Genomic DNA, 22,729 nt, shown 5'->3' on the forward strand with positions numbered 1-22,729 from the left:
AAATAACTTTTTATAAAAAAAATCCACGTTATTAATATTATAGGCCCGTTATATAAATTTAAAGCGCGTTAAGTCCGTTATTATTAATATTATAAAAGCTTTTTAAAAAAATCTTAACGATCCTAAATATTAATAAGATCTTAAGGTCTTTTTATTAAAAATATAAATAAAATAGGATTAATAAAAGGGGAGTAATAAGGACTATTTAATATTAAATAACTCTAAAAAAAATTTATTTATATTTAGACCTCCGAGGACTATACTTAGATATTTATATTTAAATATATTTTTTATAAATAGCTATTACTTTTTTATTATTAATTATTTTTTAAAAAGTAAATTATATAATAATAGTAGTTTTTTAAAAAAAATATTAAATTATATTTTATAAACCTTTATATCTTTTTTTTAAATAAATAGATTTTAAATATAATTAAACTAAAATAGCTATTTAAAATATTTATTTTTTAAATAGAAATAAAAAGCTAAGAGACTCTAGTTTAAGTATTTACTTATTATTAATAATTATAATAATTACGTTTCTAACGATTTTATATAATAATATTATTTTAAAAGTATTTATTTATATTATTTATTATTATATTTTAATTACGTTACGTAGCCCCTAAATATTTTAATATTCTTATTTTTTTAAAATATATTATTATAATAAGCTTAATAATTACGGTTTTTAGTTTAGCTTAATATTAATTAAAAAAAAGAACTTTTTTTATTATTATTTTTAAGCTTAAAAATAAGCGCTTATAAAATAGAATATATATATTAATTAGAAAGTAATAAGGTTATAATTTATTAATATAAAATAATACTTATTTAATAAATTTATTATTATAATATAGTTTATAAACGTTTTATAAATATTATTATAAGAACCCTTATTATTAAAAGCTCCTAAAATACCCTAAAATTATAATATTATTATTTTTTAAAAAAGTTAAAAAACTTTAAAAAAGTACTAAAAGCTTTAAATACGAAATAAAAACGAGGCTAATTACGATTTTATTACTTATAAATTAATATTTAATAAAATAAATAAGTAATTAAATACTTAAAATATAGCCCTAGTTAATACTTAATTAGTTATTAAATTACTAAAGGCTTAAGTAAAATTATATAAATTAATTACGAGGATAAAAGTATAATAAAATTTAAATAAACGATTTATATAAATCGAAGCTATTATAAAAATAAAAAAAGAGGCTAAGGCTCGCTTATAGCGCCTAGTCGTAGTTTTAAAGCCTATAATTAGTATAAAAAAGCTTAATTTACTAATATATATTTAGAATTTTAGATTTAGTAGCGTTATATTATTAATAGTTAAATTCGTAGTTATAATATCGAAAAGTTAAAGTTTAGAAAATCGTCTATTTTGGGTAATCCGTCGTAGGGGGTGATCTGTCGTGTGGGGTGGGGTCTTATAGTATTAATCAATCCGTCCCTCTTGGAGTCTTGCGGCTTGCCCCTCCGCTGGCTGAGGACATGAACCGTGCACGGTAAGGCACTTCCACTCCTCCGACTCGACGTTCCGCCCGGCTCCCAGCGGCCCCACTCAAACACTTTGTGCAATGGAAGTTCGCGGTCGCGACAGGTACCTCTCTTTTCCCCCATATTGCAGAACTTCAAAGTACGAAGCTGGACTGGAATCCCGATTCTGGCGCAGCGCAGAAAGCTCCGGTGTAGACGGCCACGACCATGCATGGCACGCGCTGTAATTGCCATTATAAGTAGTCGCATACCGTCAAACAAGTCTCAGCAGCGAGCAGCAAACGATACAGCAGTTACCCATGCCGAACGATCGATCCCTTTGCGACGTCTTTCGACCCTGACCACCTCTCCAGGTTGCGATGCCGATTTGTATCGAGTGCCGCCATCCGGTCAAGACACTATGGACCAAATACTCCAACGCTGACGATAAGTCGAGTGGCCACAACATCCGCCTGACCGTTTGCAGAAATTGCGGTCACTTTTGCGACAAATACGTCGAGCACGATTTCGTCGTGCTGTTCATCGATCTCGTCCTCATTAAACCCCAGGTCTATCGTCACCTGTTGCACAATACCTTAATGAAGGATGACGACCGTTTTGATGTAAGTCACAGGTGGAATTCGCGCCACGTATCTATCTACAAGATCTTCGCTGACGGTGTTTCCTACCTAGTCATCCATCGTACGACTCGGCATCCTTCTGTTACTGTTTGATGTCTACTTGACATGGGCGCGCATTGAGAAGCAGACGGCGCCCATCTCTGCTCGGGGCGAGGGCGCCAATCTGGGCAGCTTGGCACAGCAGTCGATTGTGTCCCAATATTTCTTCTTCCGTACGTGTTGTGAGGCATGTCAAGGGGTACCTCAGGTGGGAAAACTAACGCTCCGGCAGTTATCCTTTGCGCTTTGTCGACATTTGCCTTTCATATGAGCATTCGCTTCCTAACTTCGTCCAAGTTCTCTCCGCTGAACTTTTTCAACATCTTGCCCCGATACTCGCGTCCGAATTCCGTCTCGACCGCACTCCTCGTCTCGTCTTCGACCAAGCTATTCCCGATCCTCATGGTCATATGGCAGTACGATGTCCCAGCTGCGGCTCGGTCGCTGGGCTGGGCCGTCGTAGCAAACAACGTCGAAGCCCTTCGTATTCTGCTGGATTGTGGCTACGGCGTTGCCACTTTGCTCGCCACGCTGGGAGCTCTAGCCCGGTGGACAGTGGGACGCAGTGTTCTCTGGGCTGCGGGGCTAGATGGAGTCGATTCCATCGGAGAGACAAGCATTGCTGCAGATGGCAAAGCCCTTTGGGCTCTGTTGATGTACGTGAGGGAGTGGGCAAGTGACCTAGCCGCAGGATAACAGACAGTGTACAGCTGTAGAAGCCAGGCAAAAGAAATGCAAGTGTAATATGTACCAGCCGGCATTGCGTGAATTGGTGTTGCATAACTAGCCGTCTCGCCATCTCAGGTGCCTACCCAGTCCATCCGTAATCCTCATCGCCACCGGACCTGTATCGTCTGTCGGCATCCCGGGCTATAGATGTGAGGCGGCACTCTTCAACAGCCAGTTACGCGCCGTTTCGTTCTATATGACAGAACCCTAACAAGCCCCTTAACGCCGCCCTTATGAAGTTGCAGTTGTGTTAAATCGATAATAGTACATCGCACCCATGGCGTTGCATCTCTCTCCCTCGCCCTTCCAACATCACCTCGAACAGCAAGTCGCTAATGGTGCACGGCGCTCTCGCGGAGGTTGCTGCGTTTGGGTTCGATCAAGGGGTGGAGTTGGGCAAGGAACGTGATGGCCCACATGAGGTAGCAGCATGCGAGGGCAAGGAGGAGGGAGGATCTCCAGATGCTGTAGATGATGGTCAGCCACGTGTGTCTTTGTCGCAATGACGAAACAGTGGTAGTTCTCCAATTGCGACATCTCGCTTCGAGTGGAGGAACAACGTACATCTGGGTGTCGCCCTTGGGAGACAAGAACCATGCGCCAGCGCCCATCGCGACGACGATGACGAGGCCGACGAAGATGCTGTACCTATTGTTTTCTCATGTCAACACACATCGCTCGTCGGAGTACGCTCGTCTATGAGGGGGTTAACGAACCCTTGCGCCATTTTCGCTGCTCGATTCGGAAGAGGTGTGGTCTGGAGGTTTGTGCAGGTATGTCGGATTTCGCGTTGACGTCGTCGTGGTGCTTCGTCGATTGCTTCTGTCGTCGTTGGAAAGGCTGGGCTAGGTATGAGGTCCTGGACGTCAGTTGTGGGTGCAACTGTCGGTGCAGTGCACCAGCTGGCAGCTCGACCGTTGCTGCTGCTTAGTCATTCCCGTCTCCCCACCTGGTCTTCCAGCCTGCCCGTGAATCTGTTATGGGCAGCCTAGGTAGGTGTGCTAGCCGTCTAAGTATTTTGTAAGTCAATTTTCAAGTCATTAATACTGGATCCTACGACTCGAGGTTGGAGTAATATGCGTATCTCATTTCGCGCCACGCAACTAAATCTGAATCATTATTCTCGTATCTTTCTTTTTTCCACTTCATGTTGAGCTTTAGTCTTTAATCTGATGCCCTTTGAGCCATGTTTCCAGCATTGGGAGCCCTTGCTCAAGAATCATTCTCGTACTTGAGGCCAGCTTCCTTTCTTACGGCGCCATAGATGCCGGCCATATCACCTGACGGCCCTACGTGCTCCTTAACAATCTGTAGGTGCCTGTCGGCGTTTTCAATGTTTGGCAGTCGTGTCCCTGCGGCCTTGGCAATAGCCATGGCGTGCCCGGCGTCTTTCCTCGCCAAATCAACGGCGAAGAGCGGTTCCTCCCGCTTGTAATAATCACCCTCCAACATCCGCACCGAGTACGCAGGGTAAGGACTGCCACCGAACATGGCGTCGACAAACTGCTTCACGTAACCGGTCCCGAGCCCGCTCTTCTCGGCAGCCACATATGTCTCGGCGAGCTGCTCGACCATGCCCAGGATGACGGTGTTACCCAGCACCTTCAACGTCGATGCCTTGTGATACGGCTCATCAGCCATGTTGATCTCGCGAGCCGCCATGGCATCAATATAGGGCCGGATCTTCTCGATCGAGGCCTTGGGTCCGGCAAGCACCAAGGTCGCGTTGCCGGCAGCTACCATTGCAGGTGCTCCGAACACGGGCGCGCATATGAACTCGGCGCCCTTGTCCAGCACCGCCTTCGCGGCCGCTTCTGAAGCGCCGGGAGCAATGGTTGAGCACTCGACAAAGACTTTGCCCTCGAGTTTCTGCTGGGCTGCGGATGCAAATATTTCCTCCACTGCCTGGTCGTTGGCAACACACGTGAAGATGATGTCAGCCTGCGCGATGGCGTCCCCGAGCGACTCGACGACCTGCGTCTTACCGGCGGGCAGGCTCTGGCTCAGCTCCGTGGCCCGCTTGGTGGTGCGGTTGTAGATGAGAAGTGGTTTGTCAAGTTTGGACTTTTCCGCAATGTTTTTACACATACCCTGAGCTGGTCAGCTCGCATGTCTTAGTTGGCACTGGGTTTTCCGACTCAGAGCTCGGGAGCAACTCACCCTGCCGATGTTGCCGAGGCCGATCCAAAGGAGCGTCTGAGCCATTGTGAAGGGGTTTTCTTCTTAAGATGGCTGTGGTTAACAAGGATGGCTAGTGGTAGATGAGGCTGGGAAAGAACTATGCAAGTCAAAGTTCAGTGGAATACAAGAACTCAAGGGAGAAATGTGTTAGTAGTGAGAATGCAACTCATGAAAATGTTCAATGAAATTGGCGACATGTAAGCGGCGGCATTAACATGCCGGGAAGCCCCTCAGGGTCTCGGTCAGTTGAGTTTGAAGAGCGAGGTGACGACAACGGCTTTGCCCGAGCGGGGTTGCTTCGGTTCATCATAGAGACCACAGCGGCACTTTCATCGGTAACTTGGGACAAACAATAGCAGGGGCTAAGAAATTGACTAGCATAGTGAATAGATAGGAGCGCCTCGAGGTTAATGGAACGGTGATATGCCAGTATTAAACTAGGCAAAGTAAGGCGGGTAGTCAAGTAAGGCGCTTAGTACTATTCAACGGCATTTTAATAGCAGTTGAAGACGAGTGATCAACCAAGGGGCTTACAACTTTGCTCCACTGCATAGTACCTACGCTTTACAACTTATTCAGGATCCCTTTTCCACGCCAACAGAGCTCAGACGTCGGGAGCGTACCTGATGCGGAATTGAGCAAGGCAGTCCGGCTAATTAGTGTGCATCTACGGCTGTTCCCGTCCTCGCAGCTGTGCCTTGGGGTGCCAAGTAGTAAGAGTCTTACTATACTAGTGTAGGTAGAATGAATACCTGTACCTTGGTTGCTTGACGGCCGTTGGTGTAAGTCGTGCGAAGCTGCCGCTCATGAGGTCTCTTTTTGCCCCTCGTCACATGCTGAGCCTTTTTTTTTTTCTTTCCCGACATGCAAGCAATTGCATCGGGAGTGCGCGGCCAGAGATGAACCGCGCGGATTGTTGAGGTTTTTTTTTCGATTGGTGATTTGTCTTCTCTTACCTCGTCTGCTTGTCCGACACCTCGCCTCGGTGCTACGGTAATACTTGACGGTCGCCGATGGCGGTCCCCATGATGGAGACCTATCTGTTCTTATCGTCTTATCAGTACGCCCTTTGGTAGGTCACCTTGACTCACAAAGTGGGAATTTCTCGGTCGGGGGGACAGGGCGGGTTGCAGTTCGTGCTCTCCCGGCCTAAGCCAAGGTCCCTTTCTCTTCGTCACCGACTCTTAATGTCTGCCCGACTTTGTTCCTGCAACTTCATTCAAACAGACGCGATTCAGTGCTCAGACAGATCCCAAGGACGACCCGACAGTCAGTAGCATGGCTGTCTGAAGGGATGGATCTGCTTTGACCCTCCCCTCTCTCACGACGCTGCTACTACGCTGTCTCTAATCGGCCGGTGACTTGGTCACAGACTCTAGCTTCTTGTATTGCCTTCACTTGCCTCAATACTATACCTGCTTCTGTTTATACTCTTTACGAAGGAACAACAAGATTGTGTCCACCCGGACTCACTTTCAGATACCAGACCGCCTCGCCTTCTATCTGGTCATCATACTGCCACTGCATGCCAACGAAGCACATCCCCGGCATGCCCTACATTTCTCGCCGTTATCGGTAAGATGCGGTCTCCAGCGTTGAAGCAAGCAAGCAACCTGGTTGCAAGGGTATGCGTTCCAACTCTCAATTCCAACACGTCTCAAAGTCGTTACGCCCAGGCCTTACAAACTTCATATTAGGCCCCGTTCGCTCTCGACTCGTATAGTCCGCCCAATTGCAGACTTTATCACCGCCCGCGGTTAGGAGGCACGCGCCAAGAAGAAGCCTTGCAAAGTGCCCTTTCAGCAGTCCGCCATTCATCTAGCAATCAGGCCCGCGAGAGGCAACGAGCAGAAGACAGAGTACTTATTGAAATACCACTTTATGACCTCTCTCTCAATCTCTGACACGAGCTGCAGGACTTTATTGTATCAGTCTTAGAGGCCTCGGCCACGCGTCGTGATGCCAAAGGCTACCTTCAAAAATATGCCCCTCAGTCCGGCGAGGATGGCTCTAAGAAGCGCAAAGTTTCCAAGTCATCAGAGGGGCCTGATCAAACTTATTCGTCTGTTCGAGTCATCAACCAGGCGCCCAAGTTCATCCAAGGCACTGAGTTCAAGGCCGAAAGCGCCATTCCTGAGGGCGAACCCATCAACTTAGCGATTGTTAAGATACGCCTACCCCAGGATGTTGACGACGAGATGCTGAGTGCTATCGCCAAAACCCTGACCCAACTTAGGAAACTAGGACTCGTAAGCCTCATTGTCCTCGATGGAGGACAGGTATCGTCCCGAAAGCTTCTTCGGGAGCAATCATGGAGAGTCCAGCAAGCCATTGAGACATTTGGCGAGCCAGGTAGCATTCTGCTCGATCAGTGCATTGCCGAAGCTGAGTCGCAGACGGCGCAAACAAAGGGGTTCATGCCGTCAGGCGTATATATCCAGCACCCGCACCTACTACTACGAGCTCTGCGAGACAATGCGATTGTTGTTGTACCTCCAGTCACCATGGCACACAACATGAAGAGCATCGACGTGATAGACGCCGACGAAACCATTATTGCGCTCACCAAGTTTTTCTGTGGTCTTCAGTTCAACGCCTCGGATAGCCCCGTTGGAGCGCCTGACTCCAGTCTCAGCCCTGGCGCCAAGGTTGCCTCAGTCGAAAAGGTCATCATCCTAGATCCAGCTGGAGGCACACCTCTGTCTGATGCACATGACGATTCGTGTCATCGATATATCAACTTGGACCAGGAATTTGAGGGCATCATGTATGGCCTCACGCACCCCACAGGATCAGAAGCACGCCGAGGTAAATACCCCGAGAGTGTGCGGCAGCTCCACGCTCGGAACCTCGACCTTTCAAAGAAGGTGCTTGCGATGTTGCCCTCGACTTCTTCTGCTATAATCAGCACCCCGTCTGCTGCAGCAAACAAGCCGATTCAACAGTTCACAAGCGTCACGACACGTAACCGGCAAAATCCTTTGATTCACAATCTCCTGACGGATAAGCCCGTATTTTCATCATCACTACCGCTCGACCGGGTCCGCTCTGGGAAAAAGGGCGACATGGCGTCCGGCGAGACCCACGTGGCAACTTTGGTCAAACGCGGCATGCCGCTTACAGTCTATCCAGATCCCACAATCAGTGCCTGGGTGCCACCACGGCCGGGCGGCCCGCGCTTGAGACTCACAGACACCTGTATAGACATGCCCCGACTGGTCAATCTTATTAACGACTCCTTCAACCGAGAATTAGACGTTGAGCACTATTTAGAGCGTGTCAACGAGAACCTGGCCGGTATCATTATTGCGGGTGAGTACGAGGGCGGAGCAATCCTAACTTGGGAGAAGCCTTTCGGACTGGATGAAGAGACTGCGTATAAGACTGGTCGACTGGTTCCGTACTTGGATAAGTTTGCGGTTCTCAAGAGCCGACAGGGAAGTGGTGGAGTTGCAGATGTGGTTTTCAACGCCATGGTCAGAGGCTGCTTCCCAGAAGGCGTCTGCTGGCGTAGCCGACAGGACAACCCCGTTAATAAGTGGTATTTTGAAAGATCTCTGGGCACATGGAAACTCAAGGACACCAACTGGACCATGTTTTGGACAACGCCACACCTCCCACTGAGCGATCCGAAGCTGTTGGATTATGAGAATGTTTGTCGTTACATTGAACCATCGTGGGCAGACACCAAGCCACCCGATTAAGACCTCTAGGAGTGGCTTTGAAGAGGAGCTTCCAGTGGCCATATTACCATTGAAATGGGAGGCGGGGTTCAGACAAATCTGAATGCATCCAAGAGAAATAAAAAAGCGAGATTAACGTTAAATCGATGCACATCACACATGAATATAGGTAGTCTTCCATTGTGAATGTCTTTACACTTCTAGCTTGCTTTTGGGACTCAGTTGAAGGGGGAGCGCCTACTAAGGTACCTATTCTTTGAAAGTACGATGAAAGAATGGTGTATCTAAGCAAGGCCTGCAGTTTCCACATAGAACCACAAACTCAGCTAGAGTCTGCATGAAGAACAGCTACTCGGTAACTCTGAGTAAGGTAGGGGACTGAAGGGATGCATCCACCAGCTGCGAAGAGACAGTGCCATCCAAAGATGCCCAAGAGACAGTACGTACTGGGGAGTGTCCCATAAATCACGTGCGCTAGTGTGCACCCATTCCCTGCTTGACTGATCCACCTGGCCAGCTGCCCCTGGGTAGCTTGTGACAGCATGCTGGAGGTTGCTGTGCAGCCAATTTAACATACTGGATACCTGTCTATCTTGCTTCAGGTCGCAGGCAGGCACGAGGCAGAACTCCCGCATCTACAACCCACCTCAACCAGTCCAACAGGCACTATCGTCAGTGCCGACTTTCCCGCAGCGACCGAGTTGCTTTCTTTTCCCACCCTACTTTGTCCTATCAAACCACCGCCAAGATGGACTTCAAGAATATCGGCAAAAGCTTCACGTGCGTTGTCGCATGCCCTTCATGTCAGCGGTCGCGAGTGCTGTATCCAGGCTGACGAAATCCCAACAATGCAGCTCCTTCGGGTCCTCAATCACCCCTTTTGCTTCCCGTACTTTCCAGTACACCAAGGAGCAGCTTGGTCAGGCCGAGGACAAGGTACTTTGATTTCTTTGCGCCAACCTGATCAGTCGCTCAATCAAGCAAGAGCTAATCTCCTCGTCCCCAATAGACTCAGCTTCCTCCCGACTACATTGATCTCGAGAAGCGCGTCGATGCCCTCAAGCAGGTCCATCAGAAGATGCTGGCCGTGACGTGAGTTCTCGACTGAGAGGCCCTATGAGTCGAAAACCGACCACTAACACCGACGACCTGAAGCTCGCAATACTCGAACGAGGCCTACGATTACCCGCCCAACATCAAGGAGACCTTCCAAGATCTCGGTCGCACCGTCAGCGAGAAGGTTACTCTTCTGTCCTCCGCTGGTTCCCCGGCCGAGGCCCAGGCAGCCCTGACCGCCCCCCCTTCGGCGAAGCCTCAGCCCAAGACCTTCAACCATGCTATTGCCCGGGCCAGTCTGTCAAGCAGCCAGGTCCTTCACCAGCAGCATACCGGTACGGGCGAGGATCCCTTGGCTACGGCGCTTGAGAAGTATGCCTTGGCTATGGAGCGCGTTGGCGAGTCCCGCATGGCCCAGGATGCTCAGATCCAGAGCCGCTTCCTTGCCGGTTGGAACACCACCTTGAACACCAACCTCAAGTTTGCTACTCGCGCCCGCCAGAACGTCGAGAAGTCCCGATTGACTCTCGATGCTGCCAAGGCCCGCGCCCACGGTACTACCTGGAAGATGGGCCCCGGCGCTACTCGTCCCGATGAGGGTCAGCCCCAGGAGCTGAGCCCTGAGGCCCAGGAGGAGATCGAGAAGGCCGAGGACGACTTTGTCACGCAGACTGAGGAGGCCGTTGGTGTCATGAAGAATGTTCGTACACCTGAATCTTTAGCCAGCACGGAATTAGGGGTTGCTAACTTTCTTTACAGGTTCTTGATACCCCTGAGCCCCTTCGCAACCTCGCCGACCTGATTGCCGCTCAGATCGAGTACCACAAGAAGGCTTACGAGATCTTGAGCGAGCTTGCCCCGGTTGTCGATGGCCTGCAGGTTGAGCAGGAGGTTAGTCGTGCCTCGAACTACGAAGTATAACGAAGACCGATCCGTGCTGACGCCCTTTCGCTGCAGGCCAGCTACCGCAAGAGCCGTGAGAACGCCTCTTAAGCGGCTGGAAGTGAGCGCCTATTTTTTTGATCGCCGCTGCCTTTGCAGTACTAGCAGCTTCGTCATACCTAAATTCGGTTGATGTCTAGCGAGCTGCCAGCATTCCGCGGGTTGATGTACTTGAGGGCTGGAGGAAGCCCGATCGCTTTTATTGCAGCCGGTATGGCTGGGGCCGCGTATGTTACGCACCATGCATCGTTGAAAGACGGCTGGTTTCTACTTCAGCTATGGGTGGCTTTAGGGACTACTTCGATTCCTTATCGACGCCTGAAACCCTCATAGCAGGGTGTGAAAGCGTCCTGATTGCGTCGTTCAAGGTTGATTTTACGACTTCTGAATATAGAGTTGTTTTCACGTTTGACGAGTTCCGAACGACTACCAGCAATTGTGACTGGCAGTACGATTCGGCACTAAATTCCAATAGCTTGTCCATCTTCTCAATTCAGTGCCGGCCTGCATGCCTTCCTATCCGTACGTTCATGTGGAAAGAGTCTCATTAGTCGTGATATCAGTAGTGAGTGCATTATCAGAGGAGCGTCGTGTCAGTGGCAACGTTTGGCCCTCAGAATGCCGTCACCTCTTCCCTCAAGATCGAAAGTAAAGCACGGAAAACAGGGAAAGCAGCCTAGGTTACTGAGCTTGTCAAATGCATGCGTTGGATTGAAACAAATGCTATTGAAAAGCGATACACATTTGCGCCTCCGAGAGTGTCTGAATGACGAAGTGAGATCACGTGACGCGGAAGTGCTGACTTATGTAAGGAAATCTACTGGTCAATGAAATCCAAGCGACATTGCATCCCCCAGTACTGCTGCCGTCCTTGCGCTCCATAGCTCAATTCACTGAACACCCGCGATCTCCAATTCGAGCCAATTGATATCGCAACTATGCGGAGAACACTTCGCCTTTTCGCGGGCGTCAAGCCTGCTCGCTATCTCGAAGCCGGCACCCCGACAGGTCTCACCGGCCTCTGGACGCACAACAGCCCGCGGTCGACGTTGCTCTACCTGTACGGCACCACCCTTGAGAAGCTCCAGACGGTCCCCGAGTCCTCCCTCTACCGCCAATCGGTCGAAGCAATCACGAAGCACCGCCTCAGCCTCGTCGAAGCGACGGTACCGCCCGGATACCCCGAGTGGGAGAAGAGGGCCGAGCAGATTGTCAAGGAGAAGCCCGAACAATTCCGCCTCGTCAGCGGCCGCGTCGACGGCAGCGGCGCGCGGACGGTGAAGCTCGGAGGCAGGACGTTTGTCGTCGCGACCCAGCACGAGGAGCAGGACGTCCGCTACGAGGAGTGGGACGGCGAGAAGGACGAGGGCGGTACCCTGGAGGGCCCCCGTAGCGAGGCCGAGCGAAAGGATCACCAGCTCCTTGCCGACCGCAAGGACCTGAACGACGTCGCCAAGGTGCAGTGGGAGGCGGAGCCGCAATTGACGGCCGACCAGTACGTTTTTGTTCTCCCGGGGCAGGACCACCACGTTGAGGTGGTTTTTCTGGCAACGGGGAAGAGGGCTTACACTGACCTGTTCTAGGATTTCCGAGTTGGAGACCAAGATCGGAGCTGGCCTCATTGAGGAGGTTATTCAGGTTGCCGAGGGCGAGCTGAAGCTCGTGGATGTGATGACACAGGCCAAGGTGTACGTTCTTTTCTCTCTTATCCCTTTTCTCCCAACCTTGCTAACAGTCATGATCAGGTGGGAGGACCTCGAGGAGAAGCCTGTCGAGGGCCAGTGGACTTACTTTGAGCGCAAGTCTGCGTAAGCGGATGCTTCTTACTGCTGAAGACACTTGCCAATTCTAGATAATGTACATTAGGCGACTGTGATGACCAAAAATACATCGAGATGTTGCTTTTTTCCCTTTCCCTGGCTTATTACGTACACAAAGGCAGCTATCGTGAAAGTACATTCCCCCCTTACTTTTCATGCTAGATCATGAGGCCCAGACCAAGGAATTGATAACAGTATGACGTTTGCTGTTGGGTCTCAAGACAGGGATAATGGGCTCCTTGAGGCTTTGCTTGTCTTGCCTCAATACCAGATAGAGCTTGAAGTGCGCAGCGCCTCGAGGCAAGAGGAAATTCGATCGATCGGAGCCAGCAGCTGTACGAGACTATCGTGATAACAGGTGTCTAAGGGAAATCGAAAGGTGGGTAGAATGGATCAGGGTACGCTCACTCCGGAGCGACACTTCGTAGACTGAATTCAGGTAAAGAGCACATTGATCAAGAACAAGGCCGCCCATGATCCCTAACCTAAATACCTTGCCATTGAAGGGTACTTGAACTGAATTCTCCCAGAAAGGCAGCCATGGGTACTGGTGCTAAATAATTGCGAGCAGGTTGTTGAAGCTTCCGCGTCCATCCCTCTATGCTTCGTACCCTTGTGGTAGACACAGTGTAAATGAAGCAAGCGGCCCCCACTTCACTCTTTGACCGAATTCTCACCACACACTCATCGTACTTACACTATTACCTCAACCTCACCCAAGCCTACCAAGAGAAATGAACCTTCAATAACAATACCAACATATCCATAAAACTCTAGACACCAATACTTCTAATTGTGTCATCAAAAGCTCATCACATGAGTCCGCGCACGGGGCGGAAGCGACCATGAGCCAGCCAGCCACCAGCCGCAAGAGGTCCGCCTCAGCCATATCTATGAGCGACGGCAACGACTACCGATACCAGTCCCAGCTCCCCAGCGACTCCATCAACCCGCTCAGCCATACCCCTTCCATCCTACGCCAGCTCCATCTCGCTGGTCTCGCAGAGACGGACGAGCTGCCCTCGAGGACGCAACCCAGATTTCCGCACCGCCACTGGCAGGACCCCGATGCGCCGGCTCGAATGGGACCGTCCGCCTCGTCGGCGTCTCTATCAAAAGCGCTCGAGACCAGCGAGGTAGAAGAAGAGGACGACGACGGCGATGAGGTTCTAGATGAAGACGACAAGAAGCGCCGCCGTAGAAAAAAGGACGGCACCACAAAACCAAAATACGCCGCTGAAAAATCCCCCTTCCGGCCCCTCGTCCGCGCAATCTACGGCTTCCTCGACGCCGGCGACGTCACCAACGCCAAGCGCGCCTTCGGCATCCTCGCGCGGTCCACGGCCCACGGCAAACCCGTCGACGTGCGGCGCAACAACTACTGGGCCCTCGGCGCCGAGATCCTCATGCGCGAAGGGGGCAGCGCGCGCGCCACGGCCGCGGACGACGAGGCGTACCCGTTCGCCAACGCCCCGCGCGTGCGCGAGTACTTTCGGGATCTGATCCAGCGGTTCCCTTACAACTACAAGCACCGCCACGCCGTGTGCGCCGTCGACTTTTGGCCTGCGCTGTTGAGTTATGAGGTCTTTCAGGTGCATGCACAGCATGCGGCTTCGTTGAGGCGGATGAATCGCGAGGCGGAGGATTGGGAGGATGAGTCGTGGCAGGAGCCTTCCTCGCTCCTCGACGGTGGCGCCGGGGGTGATAGCATGATGGAGGGATCCGGCTTCCGGCCTGAGCAGGTCAACGGGCGGGAGACGCGTCTGCGGCAGGCGAGAGACCAGATCCGGCTCAAGGCGCTCGACATGCTGCGCGAGGTGGCGGGCCGCATGATCGACCTGCTGGAGGACCGGCCCTTTTCGCACAGTGCCGAGCTGTGGCGGGTGCGCGGGATGGTGTCGCTGTACATTGGCGACCTGCTCATCCCGGCGTACACGCACGACGAGAAGGGCGGCCAGATGGCGGAGGCCAGGGTGCGGCGGGAGGCGGAGAGAAACAATGCGCGGAGCAGCTTTCAGAAGATGGTGGAGCACGGCGGGAAACTTGATGCCTTGGTTCAGAAGCTCATGGCGCCCGTTGAGGAGGACGAGGGACCTGTGTTGCCCGTCTTTTCATCGCTTCCCTTCAGAGAGTATCGGACAGCTAGCTAGAAGTGCTGGCCGATATTATTCTGATGCGGAAAATTAAGCTAATCGAGAGCATCAAAAAGATTGGTCCGAGCCGAGGAACCGTCCTCTCTCTACCCAGCAATACCATCCACCGCCAATCCTTCCTATCGACTCACTCACGCATCCTTCTTGGGTACCCATCTCTGGAAAACCAGAGCAAAGTTGGAGCTGCCCACGACGACGCACCATTCACCCCCGGGGCTCCAAGCAACCTGTCTACCAACGAAGGTCGAAGCACCGCAGTTCTCAATCTTGTGGGGTTTCAGGGGCACCTGAGGGTTGCCGACGGTAAACTTGCCATCCCACGTCTGCAGCGTTTCCTGGTTGTACTGGGCTCTCAGCTCGGGAATCTGCTCGAGCTCCGTCCGGTGAGCCTTGTCAGCCGCCTTCTTCTCCCGGACCGTCGGCGCCGCCTTGCCGTTTGTATTGGCCCGATGGGTGATGGCTGGCAGCCAACTGGGCTTCGGAACGGCCTCCTCCCCGTCTCTCTTGGGTCTCTTGACGGCATTGACATAGTCGTGGAAGCCTGTGATTTGCTCAAAGTCCCAAAAGTAGATTTTGCCGTTGGCGTTGCAGAAGGCCAGGATGGGGTGCTGGTCGGGAACGAAGTGCAGCTTGAATCGCATAAAGAACTGCGGGCCGCAACCAAGCGTCTGGAACTCGATGAGCCGCGTATAGGGAGCTGGACATTCTGCCGAAACGCCCGGGCTAAAGGCAGAGCGGGTGAGATTGGCCGGGTTGATGGTAGTTGGGGCCATGGACTGCGGAGGAGGCGGGTCCTGGGAGGAGAAGCCTTCAATCTTCCACAAGACGATTACATCGTCGTGGCAGGCTCGAGAAAGGATGTAGTCGCCATAAAAGGATACACTGAAAGACATCAGTAGTCTGTAACATGCAGCTTTTCAAGCAAAGACTAACCAATCCACGAGACTACTGTGAACCTCTGATGTTGAGAAGTGAGGATAGTGAACCTCCACTGGACGGTCGGTATGCTCAGTGGGAAGGTCTGGTACTGTCCACTGTTCGGTTTGTTAACCAATGAGCTTGGGAGCGGCACATGAGATTATTGCCTACGAGGTTGATAATTTGATCATGGCCGGCGGAAAGAATATATCGGCCCGTGTCGTGCCATGCCTATGCAAAAGAGTTAGCCTCAGAGCCGCAACCAGGAGGCGGCAATGGAGCTACACGTACCAATGTTAGCAGGTTCCAGTAGTGACCTTCGCCTCCAAGAATGCACAAGCAGGGCTGCTTCTCATGTTTGGGATCTAGACTCCATATCCGGACTGTCGTATCGTCGGAACACGAGGCGATGATTAGAGGATCTATCGGAGACGTAACCACGTCACAAACGTCCTGAAGGTTCATCAGCAGGAGCCCCCAATATGTAATATTATTCCAGGCATGACTCACTCCGCCATGACCGACGAGACACTAAGTGAGATGTGAGCAAAACGTCTACGTGATACGTTGGATGTATCTCAACTCACGTTGACGAGCTTCTGTTCGATTATGTCGTAAACCTTGATCTTGGCGTCTTCACCGCCGTAGCACAATAGCGGCCTGCCGGTCTCCGCGTCTCTTGTCCAAGTGCAGGAGTAATTTCTTGCCTCGGTCTTTATTCGAGTCAGTTGCCGAGGCTGCTGTGGGTAATTTGTTTACTAGGGAGGACGCACATCATCATCCCGAATTATGCTGATAATTTCGCATGGATTCGAGTCATCGGCAGCTGCCGTGAGGCGGCAGACTATTATCTGGAGAGGAGGTTAGGGCCCAAAGAGCACTCCCAAGACAACAACTCGGATGCTGCAACCTACATGCTTCTTACTAACGGCAGCGAAGACGGGCCTCGCATCCAATGGCTGATAGGGGCAGAATTTGACATCAAAGAACTCTGAGGCGAGATTAGCCACGGTTGAAAGCAGTGCTTTGAGTCAACATTGGGGCAGGGCTTACCAGGCACCGGATCATCTTGAGCGAGGAACCTGGTGTCATCCTACAGCTCGTGTCAGTGGAAACTTTATTGAACGGCAAAGAGCCGCGTAAAGAACATGGCATTCTCAAAGTAGCTATTGCAGCTGGGTATCTCTGATGGGAATCCTTAGATACGCGGGTAGTAGGGAACAGGTAAGAATAGACTAAGAGCAATAAGGGCTCTTCGACCCCAGTTCGGCTATTTCAAAGATAGGAGCAAGTACCTCGAGATGAACCGAGACTCTCAGTCTCGGAAAGTCGTATGGAGTTGGTGTTGAGGTGGGGGCCATGACAAAATTCAATGTCAATAAAGGTCGGGATCGGAGGACGCGTTGAAGGCAACCCCGGCCTGAGGTTCAGAGATGGCCAACCAGCTCGTTTGCGCGGCAACTTCTTACGAGTAGTTTCGTCCGTAAAGTGCAACTGCGGGCGGAGGCATGAGCCACGGAGGGAAGCAAGACGCGTCAAGATGCAGTTGATAACTCGAGATCAGCTTTGTGTGTGTTGGCGTGTGCTTTGTGCAAGGACTCGTGTTAGTGTAGCTGCTACTGTCCCGGGTCCCTAACCTCAAGTAGGACTGGATGCGTTGCGGATACACTAAGGAAGGTACCTAGGATAAGGTAAGCAAAGAGAATTGAGAAATAACAAGGCAACGCTATGCAATGGAAGTGGCAGTTGGAAACAGAAAGAAGTCGGTAAGAATACTGCGTATCTAGCGCGTGAACTCAAGGTACCGAGTAATGAGGCACTGCAAGGTAAGGAAGGTACCTCACCTGGTAGGCAAATTGGAATAGGTAATGGAAGGAAGGAGACGGAGCTCGGCAGGTGGGGCTTGCGTTTTCTCACTTGTTCTTGCCGAATGTGGGCGTGAAAAGAGGAAACTTTGAAAATAGAGAACACAGTCGGTCGCGCAATCGTCAATAGGAACTTTCCGCTTTAGTGGGCCGTGGTTGACGGAACCTCGAATAGCCAAGGCCGGACCGGGGCCACTGCAGTGCCCGAAGCAGTGGAGGAAGAGGCCAATTGGGGTCGAAACGCCTGTAACGGTACGCTAGCCCTTAAACAGCACCGGCCACGGGAGCATCAGCAACCTACCTACCTAGAGCCATTTCTTACTTGATCACTACCGGGACCTCTTCAAGTCTCGATAAGTATGCCCGACTTGAGCGGCATTTCATACCATCTTGTCACATCTAGCTCGCCTCATAATGGAGAGCGGATGGGTCTTTGATTGGGCACACCTTTGTTGAAGGTGGGAGAACTACCTCGTTGGGGCACTTTTGTTATTCCCACCATCTACCAAAGGTATGAAGCAATTTTGTAGTACGGATACCGGTCAATATGTCTAATTACGTTCTCGGTGTATGAAGTTGCCTTGTCCAAGCACAGTGACTTGGTTCAGAAGCTTGCGCCTACCCGTCAGCATCATCGGACATGTCAATTGGATGTATAGAGTCAAGGTTGTGTATAGAAGGTGAGACAAAGTGATAACACAAAGCTTTTGACATTTGGTACCTTGGGTCTCATGATCATTGAGACTACCTTGGCTGAGAAGATTCAACAAAACCGACTGCGTAATACCGTAACTACCTGGTGGGAGGGCGCAAGGGTAAGCACACATTTGGAGGACTACCAGGTGAAGGTTCAAAGAGACCTGTGATTTCCTCTTCAGGCATATGACAGGGAAGGAGGGAGCATCGTTGGGGTGCCGTCAAATAACAGGACTTCAAACCCACAATGTCTCCGTCATTGTTCCCATGTTTTGTTAGTAGACCCGGAAGGAAAATGACATTCTGGGACGGGGATGGCTTCCTTAGGAGGGTGATTAGGAGGTGATTGGGAAGTGACTGATCGAGAAAACGTCGACCATTCCTCGACATCGAAGGTCTAGGAGGAGCAACGGGATGTTGAGAAAAGAGAGAGGGGGCGGCGCTATTAGATCGGTCGATGACAACAGAGACTGGAGGCTCTTGTACCGTTCTGAAGTTTGAGTACTTGGAGTGCGGTGCGAAGTCTGGCAAACCTACTTACCTTACTAGGACAATAGCACCTTGATGGAGGTATCCAAGAAAAAGTGAGTTATCACCCGATACCTGAAGAGGCCGTACCTCCCTAAGGAACCCTACCTTACCACCTTACCTACTTTACCTCGCCTTGCCTTAGGGTCCTTCTTTCCCCGGGGTGTGTGTCCTGCACGGTTCGTCCTCCGGGCCAATTCGATGTCAAATTGGTGCAGGGAAAGAGCGGATCTCCAGGGATAGTGGAGTCTGGTGTGGCTGCACCGGCTCTTTTCCTGGCCCGCGGACACTACTACTCTACCTTAGAAGTTAGCACCTCACTTGACACTACCTTACCTCACAGACCAAGCCATCTTCAAACGTCGACTACGGAATGGTTTCGCTTACTATCTGTACGAGTTTGAGACCTCTCAAGCAGACGCCAGACGGCTGATGCCGCAAGGTATCATGCAAGCGCTGAACATCACCTAGTATCAGACTAGAAAACGCCCTGCGTTATCCAGAGGCAGCCTAGCGCGAACAGGCATGGAGGCTGATTGTTGCGGCACCGCTGAGAGCTCCTCTGACGATCTTCTCATCACAGGTTGATTCTCAATTCTCGAAAAAGATACTGCTCCCAGGCTTCGTCTCTGCATCTCGGTACTCATTGCATTGCACACAGAATGGTAGTACGGCATCAGCACAGGCACGAAGCCCTGATTCTTCCATCGCGTTGGCAAGGCAAAGAGGCACGCCAGTTGAGGAGGATACGTCAGCCAGCATCCAGGGATTTGAGAAATGACGGCGGGTCGCCTTTTTCAAAGGCCCTCGTCTCTTGCAAATTCCCATACCGCCCAATCGTCGAGTCTCGATGCCAACCATCCATCACCGCGTTTCGATATCGGGCCTGCATCACTTTCGCACATCAAGAAATCCCATTATGCTACGGCCTGTCAATATCACACGTCTACGGAGTACGGAGTACTGTACGGATCCCTCCATGTCTGTTCAACCCCTGACAGCCGTGTCATGGCAGTTGGGATCCGCAGACTGTTAATAAACCTGTCCCGTCGTGGGTCTTCGTCCGTGGGCCATGCTGGGCACGCCGCTGCGATATCTTTCATGTCGGTCGTACAAACCATCCGCCCCTCGCGACCTGGCACCGCTTTCTCGGCATCCTGTCTATATGCGGTTCACGTCACGAACGGACGTCGAGGGGCCCTGCGACATTCAAAGAGGCAATCCACTTCTTCATCCGGTGAAGAATAGGGGAACAAAATAAGTCTTGGAGCAAACAAGATGAAAGAGTTAGTCGGTGTATACATCACATATTCTGCAACAAGGTATCTGCTCCGTAGACATCGACAGCTACTTTCAAGATACTCCGTACAAGTGGCGCATACGGCTCGAGCCTCCAACGGCCAATAGCCTCCCTTGACATTTGGCAGTCTCCAGATAAACCGCTCTTCATCTGACTCGAGTTTGCTCAATATCGTTTGTCTTGACTCCAAATGTGTGCCGGAGTTACGTACGTTTGGCGCAAAAAGATTGTGTTCTGGACGATCTCATCTGTTGAAATTCAGGGGCCTGGGCCAACGGAAACATCCGTACGTAACCTTCTGACGAGAAGAACCCTCCCCATACGATTTGGCACGGACGGTGTACGAATGCACCCTCGGGTTTTCCGAAGAGGAAGAAGTCGTGATAATTAAGAGCAGGGACAGTTTGAAGACATGGGCCAAACGAGCTGTGGCTCTTGGACTGGCTCAGGGATCCTAGCAGTCGATCCCAACTGGTGAACCGGGTTCTGATGTCTTCACAGCTGTCAACTGAAGTCAGACATCAAGCTATGCCTAGCAGAGCATAGCGCCCTCCCCTGTCCGGACGCTCAACCCACACGGACGCCATTTTAGCCTTTTTCACTCCCGTTGACACGGATGACGGGCGGCCTGGCGAGGAGACAGCAAGCATCAGTGACGAGAGCTTGGGGAAGGAAACGGGCTCTGCTGCTCTGCAATCTCCATCGGCTGTCAGTTCGAATTGGGATAAAGGGCCGCGTTCTCGCAAGCTCTTCCCAAACAAGACAAGAACTGTCCGATCACCCCTGCGAGATCCCCAAACCCCATGTCTGCTCTCGGTATCATGGACATGGTTATGGCAAAAGAAGTGGACAGCTCGACGCAGAAGCTCGCAGCTCGTTCGTCAACATGAGCTTGCTGTTGGTTTTGGATTTTCAAAATCGAATGATTGATGACGGAAGATTTGCTCTCATCTACGGTGGCTTGTTCTGGAGTGCGTGCAATTCCGCGAGGCGAAGGGCTATGCATCAACCCGCAGCTTCGCCAATGCCCGGCGAAAATGTCGGGACTGACGCGGTTCGAGGTTGATCTTACTCGGGTTTCGGCTCGAAAGAGCAACAATCCAAGGTCTCAACTATCAAGTGTGGATATATGGCGCCAATTTTAACAACCAGCCCGGTCCTCACTGCGCGAACCCATGCACACGCAGGTACCAGCGGCTGTTGTCTATCATCCATGCTCACTATTCGACAGTTCGACACATCCAGATGGCTCTGGTCTCAATGGCAGCTATTAGCAGACAGCATGAGCGAGTCTACCGGTGTCTGAAGATGTCGACGCTCAATGCCGGATGTTGTATCCGGGCCATGTGGACAAGGATCTCAGGTTCAAGCTCTGCAATGTTTCCCAACGGTTTGTCTCAGCAGTATCTAACCACCATTGAAGGGCATAAAGTGAGTGTGTCTACAACGCGGCGTGGACGCTCGCATCGGGTAGTTAGCAACTTGGCACGTTGTGCGGCAAAGATGCCTGACCTTGTACGATGTTTTGTAGGTTGGTTACCCGCTCCTCCAGGAACCAGGGTATAAACTGGAGGCTGGAGCTCAGTGTCGGAGGCACATCAATCCGTCCGACATCCCATTTAGGCACCCAGCAGAGTGTGTAACATTTAATCAATGTTCATCGGGTCAGCGGTTGAGTATGAACGGGTCTCTCCGAGCGGAAGACCATGTGACTAGTATCCCGGTTTGAGAGAGTCTACCACTACTTCGTACATCATTTCATTTTGCCCATTTTTGACTGCCCTCCTCCTCTCCTCTGAGAGAGCAGACGTGGCAGGCTGGGCTATGATCGTCATTGGTATGATTTGTTCACACAGCATTATTGTGACTGTGGGCGGCTCGACAATGCAAACATGGACCAGGGAGGAGGATAAAAAAGAAAGAATTAAAAAAAAAAATGCGCCGGATATGAAAATCAAGGAACGGGCATAGTTGCATTTTATTCTGCCCCGCTGTCAACGTCAATTGAATATGCCCCTCCCCCCATCAACAAGCGTTGCAATCTCGGGGGTCTTGATCAGAAAGTGGCTGTATTCGTACAGATACAGAGTCGAGTGGCAGACAATCGCCGATTCCTCGACTGCCACCATCTACGGATACCTAGGTAGGTAACAGAAAGCAGCATAGGGACATCACACACGCTATATCGTCTGCGAGGGACAGATGGAGTCTACCCGTATAGCTAGCTGGTTGGAACAAGACAGAGCAGCGCGGCACGGCGGGTAGTACGGACGTAGGTCAGCTAACCGAACCGATACTAGCTAAGCAGTCTTATTCCCTTATTTCCCATGGAGGCATGGATTGACGAATTATACTGTGGCATGGAGGACATAGCTCCAGCTGGGCTACGTATGAGTTTGGAGAGAAAGCCACTCTCGAACCCCTGCCCCTGTCTTAGTGCCGTTTTTATGAATATCCGTTCATCACGCAGTGCCACTTCGTAGACGTTGGGAAGTGCGGATACTACTAGGTACTGCTCTGTTGCTTTGTGCTTGGCTACCCAAAGAGTCTGACGCTCTGTGTAGGCACTAAAGTATTCGTATTTTGGTTTGGAGGAACGGTGATACCCTAAAAGCATGCCGTTGGCGCAAGAGAAGATGACCATGACCCAGGCAAGCCGCACGGCATCCGCAAGGATGGATGATGGCCATGGA

General features: G+C 51.0%; 8 protein-coding genes across 8 annotated transcripts; 5 read left to right on the forward strand and 3 right to left on the reverse strand.

Annotated features, from left to right (window-relative positions):
* Nucleotides 1-1,865: 1,865 nt before the first annotated feature.
* Nucleotides 1,866-2,861, forward strand: N0V96_005726 (uncharacterized protein; the record flags this gene model as incomplete). Its single annotated transcript, XM_053189655.1, has 3 exons — nt 1,866-2,108; nt 2,179-2,338; nt 2,398-2,861. 3 exons carry the CDS (start codon nt 1,866-1,868, stop codon nt 2,859-2,861), a joined length of 867 nt encoding a protein of 288 aa, XP_053053108.1.
* Nucleotides 2,862-3,226: 365 nt separating this feature from the next.
* Nucleotides 3,227-3,621, reverse strand: VMA9 (H(+)-transporting V0 sector ATPase subunit e; the record flags this gene model as incomplete). The annotated part of the gene is made up of 3 exons (XM_065757483.1): nt 3,227-3,359; nt 3,459-3,542; nt 3,611-3,621. The coding sequence occupies 3 exons, from the start codon at nt 3,619-3,621 to the stop codon at nt 3,227-3,229; spliced, it is 228 nt and encodes a 75-aa protein (XP_065613826.1).
* A 485-nt stretch (nt 3,622-4,106) lies between these two features.
* On the reverse strand, nt 4,107-5,099 carry N0V96_005728 (uncharacterized protein; the record flags this gene model as incomplete). Its single annotated transcript, XM_053189653.1, has 2 exons — nt 4,107-4,958; nt 5,055-5,099. 2 exons carry the CDS (start codon nt 5,097-5,099, stop codon nt 4,107-4,109), a joined length of 897 nt encoding a protein of 298 aa, XP_053053106.1.
* A 1,556-nt stretch (nt 5,100-6,655) lies between these two features.
* Nucleotides 6,656-8,779, forward strand: ARG2 (Amino-acid acetyltransferase, mitochondrial; the record flags this gene model as incomplete). The annotated part of the gene is made up of 3 exons (XM_065757484.1): nt 6,656-6,700; nt 6,773-6,934; nt 6,992-8,779. 3 exons carry the CDS (start codon nt 6,656-6,658, stop codon nt 8,777-8,779), a joined length of 1,995 nt encoding a protein of 664 aa, XP_065613827.1.
* A 727-nt stretch (nt 8,780-9,506) lies between these two features.
* Nucleotides 9,507-10,807, forward strand: N0V96_005730 (uncharacterized protein; the record flags this gene model as incomplete). Its single annotated transcript, XM_053189651.2, has 6 exons — nt 9,507-9,538; nt 9,613-9,694; nt 9,768-9,850; nt 9,914-10,514; nt 10,574-10,705; nt 10,772-10,807. The coding sequence occupies 6 exons, from the start codon at nt 9,507-9,509 to the stop codon at nt 10,805-10,807; spliced, it is 966 nt and encodes a 321-aa protein (XP_053053104.1).
* An 887-nt stretch (nt 10,808-11,694) lies between these two features.
* N0V96_005731 (uncharacterized protein) lies at nt 11,695-12,568 on the forward strand (the record flags this gene model as incomplete). Its single annotated transcript, XM_053189650.1, has 3 exons — nt 11,695-12,251; nt 12,340-12,444; nt 12,502-12,568. 3 exons carry the CDS (start codon nt 11,695-11,697, stop codon nt 12,566-12,568), a joined length of 729 nt encoding a protein of 242 aa, XP_053053103.1.
* A 548-nt stretch (nt 12,569-13,116) lies between these two features.
* N0V96_005732 (uncharacterized protein) lies at nt 13,117-14,726 on the forward strand (the record flags this gene model as incomplete). The annotated part of the gene is made up of 2 exons (XM_053189649.2): nt 13,117-13,120; nt 13,354-14,726. The coding sequence occupies 2 exons, from the start codon at nt 13,117-13,119 to the stop codon at nt 14,724-14,726; spliced, it is 1,377 nt and encodes a 458-aa protein (XP_053053102.2).
* Nucleotides 14,727-14,860: 134 nt separating this feature from the next.
* N0V96_005733 (uncharacterized protein) lies at nt 14,861-17,008 on the reverse strand (the record flags this gene model as incomplete). Its single annotated transcript, XM_053189648.2, has 9 exons — nt 14,861-15,611; nt 15,663-15,763; nt 15,819-15,878; nt 15,939-16,100; nt 16,158-16,178; nt 16,235-16,360; nt 16,562-16,638; nt 16,701-16,740; nt 16,943-17,008. 9 exons carry the CDS (start codon nt 17,006-17,008, stop codon nt 14,861-14,863), a joined length of 1,404 nt encoding a protein of 467 aa, XP_053053101.2.
* Nucleotides 17,009-22,729: the final 5,721 nt, after the last annotated feature.

The sequence above is a fragment of the Colletotrichum fioriniae genome (assembly GCF_027942845.1).
Source record: "Colletotrichum fioriniae strain IMI 355084 chromosome Unknown scaffold_6, whole genome shotgun sequence".
NCBI lineage: Eukaryota > Fungi > Ascomycota > Sordariomycetes > Glomerellales > Glomerellaceae > Colletotrichum > Colletotrichum fioriniae.